Source organism: Jaculus jaculus, chromosome 5 (assembly GCF_020740685.1).
Source record: "Jaculus jaculus isolate mJacJac1 chromosome 5, mJacJac1.mat.Y.cur, whole genome shotgun sequence".
Classification (NCBI taxonomy): Eukaryota; Metazoa; Chordata; class Mammalia; order Rodentia; family Dipodidae; genus Jaculus; species Jaculus jaculus.
This window is the reverse complement of record NC_059106.1, coordinates 102,114,109-102,134,727: the sequence shown is the minus strand read 5'-3', so window position 1 is coordinate 102,134,727 and position 20,619 is coordinate 102,114,109. Positions and strand designations below refer to the sequence as shown.

Sequence of the window (20,619 nt, the reverse complement as noted above, 5' to 3'; positions counted from 1 at the left end):
AGTCTGGGTTCCAAAGCAAGTGGTCATCATGCCGGAAATCAGAAAGATGACTCTGTGTAGGAATGACACAGTGCTTACTCACTATCACAGAACCCATCTTGCCCGACAAACCCCAATATTCAGAAGATGACTTAAGGGCAACTGAGAAACTGAATACAGAAGGACACCCCTCCAGGGAGGCTTAAACAAACTGATAGGGAGATAGTACCCCCACAAACATTAGGAAGACACTTGGCACATCAACTCCACGAAGGAACCCATTTGGGAAAAACAAGGCTGACCGAGCTGATAAGAAAAAGCTTCTTCTAAGGAATAGAACAAGATGGAGCAAGGAATTGTTTACAGGTGCCAAACCTGCCAACCAACCAATGCTTCCTCTGGTAAGGTGCCACCCCCAGGGATTAGGGAACAAGGCTCAGGACCAGGTAGATATTGGGAAGTAGATTTTACAGAAGTCAAGCCAGGACAGTATGGATACAGGTACCTACTTGGTTTTGTGGATACCTTCTTGGTTTGGGTGGAAGCTTACCCCACAAAGACAGAAATGGCTCAGATCACAGCCAAGAAACTTTTTTTTTTTCTCGGTTTTCCAAGGGAGGGTTTCACTGTAAACCCAGGCTGACCTGGAATTCACTATGTAGTCTCAGGCTGGCCTTGAATTCTTGGTGATCCTTCTACCTCTGTCTTCTGAGTGCTGGGATTAACCACCACACCCAGCATAGCCAAGAAACTTTTTAATGAGATAGTGCCTAGATTTGGGCTTCCACTGACTATGGGGTCAGATAATGGGCCAGCTTTTGTTTCAAAAGGTATTTCTACTGCTGTGGGAATAAATTGGAAATTATATTGTGCTTATCACCCCAGAACTCAGGGCAAGTTGAGAGGATTAATTCGATTTTGAAGGAAATTTTGACCAAATTAGCCCTAGAGACAGGTGAGGAATGGGTGGGGGTCCTTTCCTTTGCTCTATTGAGGGCCTGATACACTCCTACATAAGAGGTTCAACCCCTTTTGAAATTCTGTTTGGAGGGCCCTGCCTGTTTTACCCCAATGGGACAGGAAACAACTGTTGAAATCTCTAACCTGCAGCTACTTCAGTCAGTCTAGTCTCTGCAGCAGATCTAGGAAACACATGTGAGCTGCATTCCAATCTCCCCCACCTTATTCACATTCTTTTCAACAAGGAGATGAAAGTGTGGATAAGGACTGAGACCCTAGAGCCCCACTGGAAAATGCCATACCTGGTGATTCTGACAACTCCAACTGTCATTAAGGTGGATGGTGTCTGGACCTGGATCTACCACTCCCAGGCCAAAACAGCCATTGGTCCAGAGAGTGAAAATGCTGACCCAGAGAGATGAATTATTGACAGGACACTCAGAGATCCTCTAAAGATAAGACTGTTAAGGCATTAAGTCTACTGTTCTTGTGGGTGACTCCCATAATCTCCAGATATCTGTAAAGACTGCTTGGTTGGGGGCTATCCAGCCCCTTTTAACTTTAACATCTCTCAGAAATGCTGGATATATAGAAAGGAATTCATGGCTAACTCCAAGGTGTACTATGCCACAGATCTCTTAAGAGGGACCTCTGATGGATATCCAGAGATAATGGGAAAAGGTGTATGCTGGAAATGGCACATACCCCCTCTCACTGCTATTTTTGGGGTGCCCCCACCTTGCACAAAGTGTATAGGAAAGAATGTTTTCTCATACCTAATCTATGTCCAAGCAAACTATTATGAGTCAGCTACTTTGTGTACTTACATTGATGCCAAATATTGGCAAGGAATAGCTCTGGGAAATCCTGCAGGTTACATATGCCTGACCAGGGAAAATTTACCTTTTGGAGCTTTAGACCCCCACTGGTCTCGTGGATGGGGGAGGGGTACAAGACCATGCTGAAAGGGAACACATAGAACAGGTTGCAACTAAGATCACTCAGCAACTAGAGTCAAGCCAGTAGTTAGTTACCCCAGACTAAGCCCCTATATATGCCAGAAACTAAAGGGTCCCTACAGCTGGACCCAGGTACTCAATTGTTATTAGAGACCATCCAAACCCTCCTTAATAGAACAAACCACAGGCTGTTGTTGGATGTGTCTCAGGATGGGCCCCCTACAGGCCTCAGCCACCCCTCTGGCTTATGGATGGAACTCTCCTCCCTTCCCAAGTAGATGCCCCAAGTTTCCCCTTCTTCCTGATGTTTCTGTCCCTCCTGGGACATCCCCAGTATCCTGCCTACACTGAAATGGTACAAAACAAGTGGGAATGGTTAGCCCTATGTGAATAAGTTACTACCATCAAAGAGAATGAACCTTTCTGCCTACCTATAAATGGCACTACCTTCCTGTGTGGAAATACAGCATTCCGGTGTGGAAATATAACATTCTTCCCCCAACTTGGACAGGTATATGTATACTGGTAGTAATGTTGCCAGAAGTAGAAATTGCCCCTGGAAACCAAAGCCTCCCCATACCTCTTGTTGGCCACACCCTAGAATGAAATAAATGAGCTGTACAGCTCATCCCCCTGTTGGTAGGACTGGGAATAACAGCCAGCATTGTTACAGGAACAACCACCATCTGGACTTCTGTTATTATAAACAACTGTCTGCTAAGATGATTGATGATATCCAACAGGTATCAGATACAGTTAGATTTACAGTTTTAGCTGGACTCTCTAACTGACGTGGTCTTCAACAATCGAAGGGACTAGACCTCTTAACAGCTAAAGAAGGGGGCATATGTCTGTTTCTAAAGGAAGAATATTGCTTTTATGCAAATAAATTAGGTATAGCAAAAGATAAAATCAGGCAATTACAGGAGAATCTACAAAGGAAAAGTAGGACCTAAACAACAGCTCCTTCCTTTGGACAGCACTGAATGGATGGATGCCATACTTACTACCATTTATAGGGTCCTTAGTAATAATATTCCTAGTACTCTTGATTGGTCCCTGTGTGATAAATGTCCTGGCCAGATACATCAACTCTAGGCTAGGAGCTATCAAATTAATGGTCATTAGATCCCAATACCAGTCAGTTCCCACAGGACAGTTAAAGGTTTGACTTAATGTACCAACTCAAGGAAGGAATGTGATGAATAAAGGGAATAAGCAAATGTGATGGATAAGGCAATGTTATAAAGAAATGTTACATTTGGTATGCATAATGTCATGCCTTGCAAATGTTACATGTGGCATGCAGGATGTGGCACCTTGCAAATGTAACCTTTGAAATGCAGAATACCAGGCCATTTACTTGAATGAGATAACCTCTAACCATTTTTCTTTCTTTCTTTTTTTTTCCCCCTTTGCCTTTGTAACTAGGCTGTTGTCACATAGGCTTGTTTAGCAATTTGCCCTTATAACCCCTGACCAGATGTTACTGGGGGCTACACTCTTGAGTTCCCAGCTTGAAGTGTAGTCCTGGCAAGATATAAATGCCTCTAAATTTTAATAATATCACATGTGTGTCGGACTGGTGAATCTCTGAGCAACCCCAGACCCATTACATACTGATATAAATTAATTGTGATTATACTTCCTAGTATCTAGAATAAAACCAATGTGCCATTAGGGTAACACCTATGCATTCCTTAAGAACCTATTTCAGAATTTTAGCATAGCAATAGTCTACAGTACAGAGCAGAGTCTACCTATCTTTCAGTATCATTTCAATTTCCTCCACTACCCAACTTTTAGGTCAGGTTAGGACTCTGGACTGGATGCCTTCAAAGCACCCCGTCTCCTTAATTTTAATGTTCTTTACACATCAGTATTACTGTTTGTATAATGTCTGGAAGGGAAATGTTTTTCTTGTATATTGCTGTGCTCCAATAACTTTCCTAGTCTTATGCACACACATAACTCAGTAAGTAACCACTGATTGCATTGACTTCAGCTGTGATAGTATCTATACTGACTGCAATATTTTCAAGGCCCAGTTATACAAATCTGATCATTTTCTTTACCAGATATATATTTATTATGTTATTGAACATGAAAAATCTTAGCATTTTGTAATGTATCCATTATAATCAATTTTGAACAATACATGAAACTTAGGACAATCCTTACTCTTGCCACAGAACACTATTAGTGTGTTTAGGCATATGCTTACATACTGAGACTATCATACAGAGCCTGTTCAGTCAAACTCTATAATGTCATAACAGGGCAGAAAATTCTTTCATTTACCTATGACTATGATTATTATTATGGGAGAAGGTAAAGAACTACAACATTTTTTCAAAAACTCTTACCACATGGAAAAAAACAAAGTGTGCTATAAAAATAATTTTCTTTCTATTCAGAAATAAATACAGAAATTTACTACTGAATTATTTTTAAGGTTTATAGTAATCATTTCATCTTTCCTTGATGTGCACAACAAATACTAAAAATTCCTCTTGTCTCATGTTCAGCTTGGAGTGTTCATTTGTGACTGGAAGGAGAAAAATGAAGGAAAATAAGACAAATTAGAGGAATATATATCCAGGAGAGTACTAGGGGTAGGTTTTAATGGGCATCAGGTAGGAAGAAAAAGCAAATGTTTTCCATGATAACTTGTATTTGTAAACATAACAATGGGAAAGTTGGTACTTTCTTCTGGGCACCAGGTCTGCAGTTTTCCTGTCTAGTGTTCAGGCTGATACTTAATGTACCACTGGGTTAACTGTCAGGCCTTGCCTCAGGCATGGACAACCATGACCATAGTTCTGTGGGAGATCCAGACCACTAAGATGTTCTACAAAAACAGTAACCACTGAATATCCCATTCAAAATCAATCACTAATACTTTTTAAAATCACAATGGAACAACTTCTTTTTTTTTTTAATTTATTTATTTGAGAGCGACAGACACAGAGAGAAAGACAAGTAGAGGGAGAGAGAGAATGGGGGCACCAGGGCTTCCAGCCTCTGCAAACGAACTCCAGACGCGTGCGCCCCCTTGTGCATTTGGCTAACGTGGGACCTGGGGAACCGAGCCTCGAACCAGGGTCCTTAGGCTTCACAGGTAAGCGCTTAACCGCTAAGCCATCTCTCCAGCCCTGGAACAACTTCTTAAACACTATGTGTTCTCTTTCCACTGGGACTGCCAAGTACAGGCATACCCCAAGGCTACACCTCAGTTCTGTGCAGCCATCCCTTTAAACTCTCAGCAGATGGTCCCATACTTCTATGGTCTATTCTCTCCTGGACTCAGGTTAATGGATGGTACACAGAAACCATAGTACTGTGAGGTCTCTAGCACAGCTCATCCTTCCTGACCAATCACTACTCCTTTCTCTGGATTAACAGCAGTATCTCTGCATCTCTCAAGGTGGAGTCAGCTTTTACTCCATCCCTATCTTGTTAGATGTGGACTGTTTCTATTTCAATAACTTTTTTTAAGTTATGGAAAATATTAATTCAGCCCCTTACTAAGTGTCCAGGACTATTTTACTAAGTCTCTAATTTATGATTCTAAAAGTCAAAAATGGTTATACCCTTCCTTTCTCAATTTTTAAAAAAATTTCACCTTGCATAGGGATTACAGCTCAAATACTAAGGTTCTTTAGGAAAGGGTCTCAATCTCAATTTACTCTCAAGTTCATCTCTTTAAACCTTCCTCACCATGCCCATGGTTTTCTGTCACTGAGTACAACCCAAGTTTCCCTCATTTTGGTGCTTTTGCTCAAGTGAGTCTTTCAAATTGGAACATTTCATCTTTTTATCCTTTAATATCAGCTGGATGAAGGCCCTTTTCCTCCAAGATGTCCTAGATTCTTCTCAGTTAAAACTCATACTTTTTGAGAATGTTTTTGCAACTCTCCCTGACATTGCTATGGTGTGTTTCTTAAGGGAAGCACTAAGCTTTTCTGAAACTTGCAAGTTGCAGGAGGCAGATGTCATCTCATTAGATGAGGGGTAGTGGTGGCAGAGGCCATCTCACTAGATCATGATAATTCCATGAGGAACATGTAGTTGTTTGTGGAAGTGCTGTGATCCAGGGACTGAAATAAAATAAGCAATCTTTTAACTTTTCTGTTCTATTAACCATCAGAACGAGTTTACTCTTGAGGACTATTTAACTTATAATTCAGGCTTCAAACTTATCTCTGCATGGTAGTCTTCTATGGGGACTTACAGCTTTGTATTCTTTCATTGGTTTAGTATTTAGTAACTCCATTCAGTTGAAAAATCCTGTTCAAATGTACAGATTCTAAAGTTGTCTCCTCTTCCCTCTTGGTCATGCTCAGACTAGGTCTGGGATTTGCAAAATAACTCCTTTTTTTCATTTAAAAAGAGATCATGTATATTTATGAAAAAAGGTTAAATCTTAAAGGTTATTACATTTCTGGTGAAAGTATATATTTTTGAGTTAACAAAAAAATGGCATGGTTACAACTAAGTTCATCATTATTAAATGTTATCAAATTTATTTTTATTTTTTTAATTTTTATTTATTTATTTGAGAACAACAGGCAGAGAAAGAGAGAGAGAGAGAGAGAGAGAGAGAGAGAGAGAGAGAGAGAGAGAATGGGCATGCCAGGGATTCCACCCACTGCAAATGAACTCCAGATGCCTGTGCCCCCTTGTGAATCTGGCTAATGTGGGTCCCGGGGAATTGAGCCTTGAACTGGGGTCCTTAGGCTTCATAGGCAAGTGCTTAACTATTAAGCTATCTCTCTAGCCCAAAGGTTATCAAATTTCTAAGGTCAAAAGCAGTTAGATACAATCACATGGCCCATTACTCCCAGCCCACTTTCCCCATTCCCATCAAGTTGTTTCTCTCTTCTTTATTAAATCTAAACAAAAGGCTGGGATGTTAGAGTCCTAGAGCTGTTTTCTTTTCCCCTCCACATTCTTCCCCTCCTCCTACTTGGCCATGCTAGGATTAGGTCTGGGTTTTTAGAGACATAGCCTGTTACAATAATTGAATAGACCTGGAAGGAACATCATCTCCTCCCAGTTCCCACATCATGCAGGACTCTTCCCTTAGAGGGCAGTTATGCATCTCCTCTTACCATAGCCCTTAAAACCCTCTCTATCACTTTACCCATGATTCAGGAGCCTCTCTCTCCCACCCTGACTCAACTTTCTAGGTCCTCTCTCTCCTCACTGCAGATCTCAAAAGTTTCTCCTTGCATCAAAAGAAAAGTCTTCGCCCAATAAACAGTTTGTCTCCAATTCCCTGTATCCAGAACCCAGAGCCAGACACTATAATGTACTTCTGCACCCAGGCAAGTGTGATGAATATTCAGGACTCATCTCCTCTTTTCAGGTGTGTGTGTGTGTGTGTGTGTGTGTGTGTGTGTGTGTGTGTGTGTATGTGTGTGTGTGTGTATAAAAGGATTCAATCTTAAACAAAGCAGAGGCTGTCTTCATTGGCATAGCTATTCCATTATGTTCATTTTCTTTTGAGTAATATGTACTTTAGAAACTTGTGTTTTGGAGGAGGAAAACACACCATGAATAAGCCAGATGGACAGAAAAGAAGATTCTGGCTTAGTCACTACCCAAGAGCTTAACAGTTCATATTAGAGAGAAGAAAAATACCAGAAGTTAGAAAAAAGTGCATCTGGGATATAGCACCTTTCTTCAATTCTTCTCATTAAGTTTGAATGAAACCTCAAAGTCAGAATAATAAAAACTCTTTCATGTTATAACTTAATAAATAAAAAATAATTGTTTGTTAGATTTTTCTAATTACCTGCCAGGGAGGCATTGTACCTTCCTTTTTAAATATGAGACAACAAAGGGGTCATTCAGAGGTCTTAAACTCTCATAACTGGAACTTGAATATAGTCTCAGCTGTAGTGGTTAGCAACATCACTTTCTATTTATTTATTTTCAAGTAGAGAGAGAGATAGAGAGAAGAGAGACAGGTAGAGAGAGAATAGGTACTCCAGGGCCTCTAGCCACTGCAAATAAACTAGACACATGCGCCCCTTGTGCATTTGGCTTACGTGGGTCCCGGGGAATCAAACCTGGCTCCTTTGGCTTGGCAGCCAAATGCCTTAATTGCTAATCCATCTTTCCAGCCCAATATCACTTTTAATAACTTCCTATGAACAGATTTAGTCACTGATTAGTTATATTACTTTGGGAAAGTTACCTAAATTCTCTGAGCCTCTGTTTACTCATCTTTAAAATGTAAATAATAGTAAGACCATTTGGGGACATGTTGTGCCCATCAAAATGCCTTCCAAGTGTTTATTTGTATGTCCATAGATTAGTGCTGTTCTCAGAGAAACTTCTTTTTGCAGTAGTTAATAAAGAGATTCATAACTGGTCAAAGTGTTGAAAAGAAGTGAATGGAATGTACTCAACCTTACATGAGACATCTACATTATCCATTCCAAGGCTCAGGGATGGAACATCACAGATAGAGGAGGCAGAAAGAATATCAGAGCCAGAGGAGGAGAGAAGGAGTGTTGTGAAATAGTGCCTTCAAGATATGACATGGCCCTGCATTCATCAACTCCCAGCATCTGTAGTTGCCTGCACAAGTTTGAGCCTATCAACATTCCAACATGAAATTGGGAGGGGCTCAGGCCTTATCTCTCTCTGAGGACTTACTGGCAGTTAACAGTTGCTGGGAGAGAGAAAGGCATTGTCTTTAGTCGTGTAGCCACTAGTATGTTGCCCATGGTCTGATAAATAATAAATAAATTAAGGTTGCTTATGCAAGCAACCTTAATTAAACTGACTGGGTTTTAAAAAAAGACAGGTTAATAGGAGGGGGTATAAGAGAGGGTAATGGAGGATGAATGTGACCAATATATTATATACATGTATAAACTTTTCAAATTTATTAAAACATTTTAAAAAATGCAGTAGTTCCCCTTTATTTGGTTGTATGAACTACATGGGCTGTGGGTATGGAGTGATTAGCTTAGAATATGAACCATTTTAAGGGGTCATCAGTGAAATATTGTACTATCATTACTGGCAAAGATAGCAATACCCAGATACACTAAACTTAAATAACAGGACACTTGCACTAGGCACTCCTTTATGGCAGTATGCTTGGTACAAAAGACACCCTCTCCTCTAATATTCAATTGGATAGAATTCTCACATTAGTTCAGTACATTCATGTCCTTCCTGGAAACTCAGGTCACACAATTTGGCTTAGATATTAGGTTGGCTGACTATTCTGTTGTTAGCATGCCAGTGTTTTATTGATCTTGAGTGAGATGGGCAATAGCTTCAAAGAGCAAGAGACAAAGTGAAGTAGCTATGAGTTGGTTAGACTGAGGGGTTGTCAAAGCCAGGCAACTATTTAACTATGAAGTATGGCTACTGAAATCTTCAGCACATATCCCTTGTAGCACATTTTGAGATTTCAATTCTACTTTAATCTTTTTAATAGGTTTAGCCTTTTTTAAAAGAAAAGAATCCTTTGTGTGATCTCCCATTATTTTAATAAAAAGGGCTGTACCTTTTGTATCATATGTATATCATAGTCAACACACAAAATATGAAAATGGAGAGGGCACATAACTACACTATTTTTAACAAATATCTAATTTTTATTTATTTATGTGACAGAGAAAGGGAGAGAAAGAGAAACAGAGAGGGAGAGAGAGAATGGGCATGACAGCCACTACAAATGAACTTCAGATGTGTGCGCCCACTTGTGCATCTGGCTAATGTGGGACTGGGGAATTGAACCTAGGTCCTTTGGCTATGCAGGCAAATACCTTAACCACTAAGCCATCCCTCCAGCCCAACTACATTATTTTTTAATTATTTATTTATTTATTTGAGAGCGACAGACACAGCGAAAAAGACAGAGAGAGGGAGAGAGAGAGAATGGGCGCACCAGGGCTTCCAGCCTCTGCAAACGAACTCCAGACGCGTGCGCCCCCTTATGCATCTGGCTAACGTGGGACCTGGGGAACCGAGCCTCGAACCAGAGTCCTTAGGCTTCACAGGCAAGAACTTAACCACTAAGCCATCTCTCCAGCCCAGCAACTACATTATTTTTAATAAAGACTGACTTATATTACTGCCTCTTACATTTCTGCATTGTTTTCCCAACCTGATTTTACTTAATGCTATGAGTTTTACAGAGTGGGGACTCATAATGTGCTATTGACTGTAAAGAAACTTATGTGGGGTTGGTATAATTAGTGGACATCTCCCATCTGTAGAATACTGTGGATTTAGCAAAGCTGTTTAGCAAAACTGGTCACATTTCCAATTTCCCTGTCTTTAGTGACTCTCAAGTGAATGAATTAGCAACCTTGTGATGTGCTGTTTACCTCTTACATGATTTTACTATTGCAGTATAAAGAAAGGTGAGTAGGGCTGGAGGTAGAACTCAGTGATAGCTTGACTAGCATGTGTGAGGTTGTAGGTTCAATCCCCAGTACCATCAAAAAAGGTGAGTATTGGGCTGGAGAGATGGCTCAGTGGTTAAGCGCTTGCCTGTGAAGTCTAAGGACCCCGGTTCAAGGCTCGATTCCCCAGGACCCACGTTAGCTAGATGCACAAGGGGGGGGGGGCGCATGCATCTTGAGTTCCTTTGCAGTGGCTGGAGGCCCTGGTGTGCCCATTCTCTCTCTGTCTTTCTCTGTGCCTCTTTCTCCCTCTATCTGTTGCTCTCAAATAAATAAATAAATAAATAAAATTAAAAAAAAAGGTGAGCATTCTATAATTGATGAACTGATGAGCTGTTTAGAATGCCATTTATAAAGATAATTCTAGAGACAAAAAAATGGCTTCTAGTGCATAGATGATCAAGATCTTTCTAGAGACATAACTTCCCTCTTGGGGGTCCAGTCAGGATAGAGAAAAGAGCCTGAAAGGAGGCCTGGGTGTGGGAAGGACAGAAGAAGGGGGGCTTCATTGAGTTCAAAGACAAGCTTTGGTATCTGAGAACTAGAGAGCTGGGAGCTTAGAAATGAGGGGAGATCCTGTGCTATACAGATGAGATTGTACATGAATAGGCAGAGGGAGTAGCATGTGACTCTAAAGTTACTTTTATTTGAACTTCACTTTTTCAACAGTGAGCTAGCTATACAGGCAAATTGAGAACATAAATAGAAAGTGCTTTACATATGGCAAGTGATCAGATAACAGTTACTATTATTCACTATCTTATTTCTTCAGTTTTCCCAATATGCTCCAGTCTACTTCCCTAGTTTGTTTTTCATATAGAACTCATTATCTTTTCCATACTATGTATGTTATTTATTTAATCCCTTATTTTTAACTTTCAAGTAAAAAGATCATGTTTTAACATGGTCCCTGATAGACAAGAAGGGGGGCAAGGTTTAGTTATGAAATACTAAAATAATATTTGCCAGTAGAAATCATTCTCAAGGTGCTGAATTATTGAGTAGAGTGGAGGAAGTGTCTGCTGGGGCTGAAGAGGCCATGAGGCCCTGGAGCTGATGTGTTTGATAGATTATCCACACAGAACCTGTCAAGGATGCTGCTATGGAGGTAGAGCAAAGGGTAGAAAGGAAGCTGCCAGCACTTCCAGCCTATAGTTAAATGTACAGGGAGGCTTTGAGGTCAGTTGACAATAACGATGAGAAATACAACGGGTGAATGATGACTCCTGTCCAGGAGGCTTCCAAAGTGGCAGCAGGAGTGATGAGGGTTTAAATCTTGCCTCTCAGTTCTAGGACCACCTCAGAAGACTGATCAATGTTTCATGGAGGGAATTCTTGGTCCTTGGAGAGAGACGGATTCAGCCAGGAAGTGACTGGGTAAGTTCAGAGACAGACTGAACATTTATGAAGGGCTAGCAATGGAAACCTTCAGAATGGTGGGAGAAAGGAATATCATACAGGAGCCTACAGAAAAGAGTGGCAGAGGCAAGAGGCGTTCAAGGTGGCATGTGATACAAGGACACTCAGGAACTTATGGTAGCAAGTTATTATTTATTTTTTTTACCACATTCAAGATGATTTTATAGTCAAAAATGCTAAATAAGAAAAAGGACAACATGTTTATGGAAACATCTTGATGTTCAAAGGCTGTATAGAATTTTTCAAATGTCTAGTAGGCACACAGGTTTCTCATGGAAATATCTTTCCTTTCTACTTGAGATAGACACTTGGCTTCAAGTGGCTATCCTTTTATTTAACCTAAAAAAGTTACTTAAAATAGATTAAGATTCACTGAAACTGTTTATGAAGAAAAGATTTTTAAAGCTTTGGGACTCTGATTTAGAACCATGGCCTAAGGCTTTCTATTTCCTTTGTTTAATAAAGTCTGGAAGTATGAGGACTTCATGTTACTTCTAAATAAACTAATTGATTAGCTGGTCTGAGTGATGATAGCATTTTCATTACTGTTAAGGCCAAACAATTATTAAGACAGCTTAAGTCTTTTTTGTTGTTGTGATTGTTGTTTTATAATTAATTTATTTGTGTGTGTGTATGTGTACACATGCATAAACATGTGTATGCATACATAAGTGTGTGCATATGCAAGTGTAAGGGTCTCTTCTCACTGCAAACAAAGTTAGAGGCCAGCTTTATATGGGTGCTGGGGAATTGAACTAGGGCTAGTAGGCTTTGCAAGTAGTGTTTTTAACCATGGAGCCATCTCTCCAGCTCAAGCCTAAGATTTTAAACATCTATAAACATTATTCAGAAGTCAAGAAATAATAACTGAAGAACTATTTAGAACAGGTGAAGAGTTTTGACATAGGAATCTTACTTTCTCTTGTATGTTTTGAAGCATTAAGGGTAATGATAATTAGTAAAAACAAACAGATAAATTTGAGTGATGCACTAGAGAATTTACTAGAAATGTTATTTAATAGGATACATTGGAATTGGAAATGCTATTTAAGCATATCAGTCAATAAAGTGCTTGTGTGAACACCTGAATTTGGGTTGATACAAACACACACACAAACACACATACACACACAAACACAAAAAGAAAAAAAAATGCTATTCAACAGAAAATGTTGAATAATCATGTTTTTTCGTGTATAAATTGAGATAGGGTAACATTCTCTAGGCATTTAAAAATGTGGCCATTTTTGTGTCATTTTCATTTTGATAGTAGAAATGAGTTTTTCACTAGCTGAAAACACCTGAGATAATCTACATGTATAACAACAAACCTCCATTGTTCAAGCTGCCACTTGTGTCCAGGTGATGAGGTGACAGGTTTAGTTCCTCCTGGGTTTCCCCTGAAGTATATTTTAATGCATGTCTTTCTTTGGAAGCATTTCTTGGTGAGGTAAACACATGATATAATGCTCATGTGGCCCTGGAAGCCTCATTTATATTTCTCATATTCAACAAAGTCTAAGGTGACGGTATATAGTACTGAAAATTTCAGTTAACTTCTTTTTAAACTTCCTTGCTTTACTTTTCTTGACTTAAATTTAGATGCTTAAAAATTTGCATTTTCATAAAATGATGTTATTCCACACATTTACAAAATACAGTTTTGATAATACATACTTTGAAAACAAGCAACCAAAAGTGTTTTCAGATTTGGACCTTAACCAAAAGTCACTGTAAAGAGACTCAGCCTATAATAGCAGTGGATGAGCCGCCTGCTATCACAGGACCCAAACACAATTAATGGCAACCCAAAGGGAGGCGGTCTGAGTGGGCATTTGGGAGTCTAGACAATCATTTGAGACTGCTTTGTTACATTACTTAAATACCTGGTTAAGAAATGGTGAAGCACAGATTTTGCAATTGGTTAGGTAAAGCAGGAAGAAGGGTCTGGGCACGCATGTGCCATGTTCCTTGTGCTTCAGGAGTACTAACACATTCAGCCATAGTTGCAGGTTCATTGCAGCCTGGAACTCACCAGGAATCCTTCCTGGCCTCCACTGCCTCAGGCTTTCAAGTACTGTGATTGCAGTGAGTCACACCAGTCTCACCTGACACTTTTCTTGCAGCCAATTCCAAGAGGAAGGTTAGGAGGTCATACATTTGTGGATTTTGCATTTTGCTTATTATAGACTTAATGACTTAAGGTAATGAAGGCACGTAGAAAGCTCTTTCCATGAAAACCCCCAGCCTCTATCCAGAAAAATACATTAGGATAATTGGAAGGTTTGAAAACAGATCATCTTTCCTGCAGCTATGCAAACTACTCTGAGCTGGGCTTCCATCTCTAGGGCTCTCTTGTAAAGAAAACTGATTGTTGAGCAAAAACATCCACAACCATGCAAACTGTATATTTCACAGATTCTTATTTTTAAATTGCATTAAAACACATCCAAATTAGGAAAATTCCTGTTGTCACAAAGTTCATTGAGATTCAATTTTAAAGAATATTTTTTTTTACCAACTTTTAACCCTAGGATAAATTAACTATTTAAAATTGAAGAAAGCAGAAACATATACATATACATACATATATATATATATATGTACATAAAGTTAATTAATGGATATATACATATCCATTAATTAAGTTTAATAACTTATTTTTTCCCACCATTAGTTTAAGTGTTTCACTTAGTCAAATGTTCATTCTGTTAAGATGATTTAGAAGTTAAATGTAAAAAAGAAGAATGCTAATGGAAGACATAAGAAATGATCAACATTAAAGTTAGAAGTTTGACAATTATAGTTATGCATGTTTCCTTTATCTTCTAAAATGACAACCCCAACAACAGTTGTCCATTTTACTGCAGTCATTTCAGTTGTACTTTCAGGAGACACAGAATGAACCTGCTAGAAAGCTCCTCTTTCACCTTGTGTTCTGGTCATGTATGCAGCATTACTTTTCATGAGAATACATTTACACATTTACAGATCACAAAAACCATGGTGTATCTGGGATATCAATTTTTAAACTGAGGTTAAATGCTAATACCAACCCAGAATGTTCTCATGTTTACTACACTGCACTACGCTTGCAAAAGAGTAAGGACAGAGCCCAGGTTGACAGAGTTAAGTTCCTTGGCCAAAAAAGTTATGCTTCATTTTGATTGGCCATAATTAACTAATATTAACTTAAAATCATCTTTAATTTGTTCAATATAAAAATTGAAAATCACACACAAATCAAATTTATGAAATATATTCTTTAGTGTTGAATATTTTCTAAGTAGCCATAGCATTTTTATGTAGAAAGTGAGACCAGAACTTTTAAAAGAAAACTGGGATTTTTAAATGGGGGGAAAAAGACAAGGGGGGACTATAAATTAGAATCTGGTATGCTATGTACTACTTACCTTCAAAAGTCAAATAAAACTTTCCTCTGTCAAACCAAACGAGGGAAGGTTGTTCATTTTCTGTATGGCCAGGAGTTGAAGCGGGATGGGAAGGGTTAAGGAGAGGGAGAGAGAAGGACACAGTATGAGTTACAGAGCAGGTCATTCATCTCACTAGGGAAAGGGAAGAGGCACTGCATGCCATTAGCGTGCAGGAGAAAGGGAAGGCTGGCAATCTAAGCTGTTTTGTTTTAGTTGAGGAAACAGGAAGCCAAAGCAAAGCTATGGAGCCTAAGGGGCTTGTAGGGAGCTTAACTCTGTGCTTGTATGCATGGATATGAAGTCTTCCTGGCTATGCAGCGTTGTCAGTGTATTTTAATTGCACTAATTTGGGTAAACTATCATCCAACAATTGCTGTATACATTTCATCTTCAGTGTTACCCCCTTCCATGTTTCCAAAAAGATAAATTAGGTGTTATGGGTCACATGAAACATTAGCTTAGCTTTGAAGTGACAAGAGAATTGCATATTAATTTGAAGTTCACAGAAGATGTCAAAGATCTTCCACTCCCTCCGCTGGAATTACCTTAAGCATCCAGTCACAAAACACCCTTTACCTCTGTACCAAAGAAAATATAGATTACCAATGGTTCCCCATTAATAAGTAAACAGCTAACATATTTATTTCTAAGCAGTTAAATTACTCCTTCCCTTGAAAATTCACACAGCAATGGTATTCCACCTATTTAGGACCTTTCCACTGAGAAACAATCATGCATCCTGCTGCTTTTATATGTGCCAACTTGGTTTCAGTGGCATGAGTTCTGTGATGAACAGTATCATACAGGGTGCATCTAGAGGCACTGAACACTCATGAGGTGAGGAGCATGTCCATGAAGTGTCTAGCATTCACATGGAAAATGGCTTGGATTTTTAAAATCTTAGAGGTCTAGAGATTGCTCAACTAGCACCATACCTGCAGGAGTGTCACAGCGCCTTTCAAACGAGGGCAGTTTGTCATAAAAAACATCATCTTCTGACACTACAAACCAAAGAAACATAAACGAATGGAAAACAAAAACACAATACAAATTCCAAATGAAACTGAGCAGCACACTTTACTGACTGAAACACAAAAAGAATGTTTTTCATGGAAAAAGGAAGGAATGTAAGGTGCTGGGATGGCCAATAAGATATAGAAGTTGATGTGCTCATTTGAGATGATTCTATGAAGAGAAATCAAATCTTAAAAATGGCAGGGTGTAGCACTGTGAATCTGGTGGAAGTCAGCTCTAGGAAGAGCTTTATTCTCTACCTTCTCATGCAGCCATGAAAGGCACTGTTATCTATACTTGACTTATGCAACTGTATTTCACCCCAATGCCAGGCATATGTCCATCAACAAGAACTCCACTCTGTCCTAACCTCTGACCTCTGACAGCTAAACAGGATCAGCCAGGGTGTGTATTCCATGTGCCCCCACCACCAGGCAAAACGAACTTAGTGTTTAACCTGACCATAAAAAAAGTAGCAGTATGAATCCAAAGTTTTGCATTGCCTCATCAGTATCCAGAATCAATGTGCCTTGCATTAGAGTCCCCTACCACTTTGCACCCGTCTTTGATAGTTATGGGCTTGAATTTTGAATAGCATAACATAATCCCATCTTTGCTCACAGTATCCAGCTGTGGATAAATGACTTTGTACAATGGTCACATTATGAGCCGATGTGCTGGACCTCAGCTACTTCAGCTCATTACATATTTTCCCCCTTCTCACCAAATAATAAATGCAATGAATTAGTTTTTTTACTTATGTGATTTAAGAAAAATCACAGGTCTTAAAGGTATTACTGCATCCTTAACTTAAAGGTTGAACAGAACCAGTAATGAAGCACCTATCCTAAGGCATGAATGAAGGTAGAAGAAATATTCTATAAACAACAATATTTCTGTAAAGCATTCTGATAGGTTGTGTCAAGACTTAAAGACTATGACAGGGCAACTGTTTTTTAAAGAAGCTAATGCTTTAGGTTCTAGAAAATTATGAGTCTTCAGTCTTGATTATATTTGGAATTTCCTTGTTGTCTAGAACAAGTTACTGTCATTCTATAATATATATGGGAGTACCAGAAGCAGGTGTTTTAAACAAAACAGAATGTTTAATTTTTGTGTAAAATAACTGGTACTAATATATTTTCAGAAAGCATATAATTTGAATTGCTACTCACATTGGTGAATATATATATATATGTATGTATATATATATACACACACATATACACACATATATATACATATACATATGTGTATGTATATATATACATATGTGTGTATGTATGTGTGTGTATATATATATGTGTGTGTGTATATATATATATATGTTATATATGTTATACACATATATACATATATTGGCTTTTCGAGGTAGGGTCTTGTTCTGGCCCAGGCTGACCTGGAATTCACTATGTAGTCTCAGGGTGGCTTCAAACTCATACCAATCCTCCTAGCTCTGCTGGGGTTAAAGGTATGTACCACCACACTTGGCTTACTGAATGCAAGTCACTTTTGCTCAAAGGTATGTACTAAAGGAAGCATCAGAATCCATTTGACACTTCTTTGCTACTTATAAACAATAACTTCATTTGTTACAGATTCTGGAGATGATAAAAATACATTTTAAAATGCATAATTACCAGTGAAGTAATATAATTAACAGGAGAGGAAAAAATTGCCTTTCTTTCTTTCACAGTGGTATCCTAAGAAAAATTTTACAAATATCTAAATAAAGAAATGTAAACCAAAACTACTGAGTCATAGAAAAGACTCAAGCAATAAAAAATGGATATTTACAAGTAGAGATAGAGATAACTGTATTATCTTTACTATTCTCTCTTATGTGTATCTTAAAATAAATTTAAATTTTTTCTCTATCCCCACTAATATTAATAATTTCCCCCCAAATTATGGGCTTATCTAATACAATATGAGTCACCATATATAAATGATTGTAGATGTGCATTCTTTCACACTTTAAGCTGTCTGATATAGTCAGTGTAAAGAAAGCATCACATCTTGGCTCATTTGTCAGATTTTTCTTTCTTTGTTACATGTAAAATAGTGGTGCGTGTTTTTTCCAATGTAGGGCCTCTCTCTAGCCCAGGCTGACATGGAACTCACTATGTAGCCCAGGTTGGCCTCAATCTCATGGTAATCTTCCTACCTCAGTCTTTTGAATGCTGGGACTAAAGGCTTGTTCTATTTTTTTTTTTTACATTGACTTAGATTTGATAAAATACACTTTTGTAAGAACACTTCATTATAAGAGGGTGATAACACACAGAAAGTTCAGTTTTCTCATGTGTCATCTGATTTACTAGTTCACAATCAAAGCCCTTACAAATTTTGTAGCTATGGAAGCATTCCATTTTTTCCAATAATTATTATGCAGACTGTATGTGTGTGTGTGTGTGTGTGTGTGTGTGTGTGTGTGTGAGAGAGAGAGAGAGAGAGAGAGAGAGAGAGAGAGAGAGAGAGACAGAGAGAGAGAGAGAGAGAGAAAGAGAAAGAGAGAGGAAAAGAGGGATGCATGTGGAAGGAAGGAAGGGAGGAGAAGGGAAGGGAGAGAAAAAGAAAAGAAAAGAAAAGATAAGCCCAGGATGGGCATGGACTTCAGCCTTTTAAGTGCTAGGATTATATACGGGTGGACCACCACACATTCTTAGGCTTACTTTCAAATATTTAGCTCTTAAACTAATTTAAACTTGTTTCATTGGTTTATATAAAGTTGTTCCAACTACAGATCAAATGACACAGGCAATATGAGAAAAGCATTGTGGTGGGAAGCGAGCTCTGCTGATTTCATCAATTTCAAGGAGCTTGCTACTAGAAATTTCAACCTCCCTCAAGCCATTTACCTATGGGAAGTTGACATTTCATGCAAAGCAGATACTCTGGAAAAAACGAACAGTAATATACAAGACATTGTGGGTTAACCCTATGGATATTTTATTATATTTATTTATTTTTGTTTTTCAAGTTTGGGTCTCACCCTAGCACAGGCTGACCTGGAATTCACTCTGTATTCTCAGTGTGGCCTTGAACACACAGTGAGCCTCTTGTCTCCCAAGTACTGGGATTAAAGGTGTGTGCTACCACGCCCGCTCCCCATACTTATTTTAGAGAAAAGTGACTATCAAGGTGACTCTCAGAAGAGAGGAACAAAGAATGGAGGATGAGGAATTCATTGAGCAGATGAAACCAAATAAAAACAACAGAACCAAGCAGAGCAAATCAGTATCTTCTGAGCAATGAAGCAATATGGGACAACCTCTTATTTAGTATCTATCTTCAGCCCTCTGTGGCTTGGAAGAACACATACAGATACAATCAAAGAAATACATTGTTCAACACATGGACACTGTTCAAATTCCCTGGATGTAAGATTTTCTCTGTGAATCAGAGTGATTTGGAAGAACAGGCTGGATGGTCCATCTGAGGTCTTGTCAGATCACTTTATGAGTGATAGCTCACTCTTACTTTCCTCTCTGGCCAACAAGGCAGATAAAATGGAGAGGGTGAAATGTATGATCCTGAGAAAGCCCAACCACAGAACAGGACTTGGCTGCAGAAAATAAGGAAATTAAAGAAATGGAGTTAAAAATAGAAATTTAGGAAAAAATGAAAAAAATAAACAAGCAGATGGAAATAAGCTAACAAACACTGAAAGGCAGGAAGCCTCACACTGTCTTCATGGATACAAACAAAGTCGCTACAGAAGTAATGTTTAGAATGTGTCTGTTAAAGAGTAATCACATGAGTCTAGGTTGCCTGAGATTGCCTCAACAACAATAATCACGTTAGATTTATTAACTGGCTATATTGTCATGAAGTTTTTTTTTTTTGGTGGCTGGGCTGGTGGGGATGGGGTTGGTCTAGTTTAAAGTAATAGATTATGTGATATGGTTGAAATTCCCTTTGTGGTCCTTAAAGGCACACCTTCACTTATTTTTCTGGAAAACAGAAGTTCTTCTCCAGAAATGTTTCAGACTAAGCTACTTCTCACTTGGATAATCTGCAGTGGATTTTTTCGCCAGTAGTGGCAGGAATTTATTCAGTTTTGGTTAATGATTCTCCCAAACAATTCAGTAACATGGAAGGAGTTTTGGGGGGCCATTCAGACAATAAAGAAGACAACATGGAGGAAGGTCACCTGGGGAGAGTAGGATGGGAAAGCTCCTGGTCAGACCCGTGCACTGAAGGAGAATGGAAGGTGAGAAAGATACCAGCCTTGGGAAGAGGGGTGCTCCAGACAGAAGGAAGCAATTAGACCGGGAAACTATCTTGCTGAGCAGTCATTCTCTTTACTTTAGTCACAGGACATGGAGGCACTGTCTGAAAATGTCAGCCATGACTTGATTTATTTTTTTCCTAAGCTAATTGATCACAAATCACTGAAAAGCATTAGAAAAA

General features: G+C 38.8%; 1 protein-coding gene across 21 annotated transcripts in view; it reads right to left on the bottom strand.

Moving 5' to 3' along the window:
• The window catches only part of Sgip1 (SH3GL interacting endocytic adaptor 1), a 283,674-nt gene that overhangs the window by 32,623 nt on the left and 230,432 nt on the right, over positions 1 to 20,619 (bottom strand). For 11 of the 21 annotated variants that reach the window (XM_045149379.1, XM_045149373.1, XM_045149371.1 and 8 more), the window contains 2 exons: positions 16,125 to 16,190; positions 15,169 to 15,228 (listed from right to left, as the gene is read on the bottom strand). The exons of 5 other annotated variants lie outside the window; for them this stretch is intronic. In XM_045149379.1, coding sequence (XP_045005314.1) covers positions 15,169 to 15,228; positions 16,125 to 16,190 — 126 coding nt within the window. The remainder of the gene's footprint in view (positions 1 to 15,168; positions 15,229 to 16,124; positions 16,191 to 20,619) is intronic. 5 more of the 21 variants (XM_045149377.1, XM_045149382.1, XM_045149386.1 and 2 more) reach the window with 1 other exon arrangement.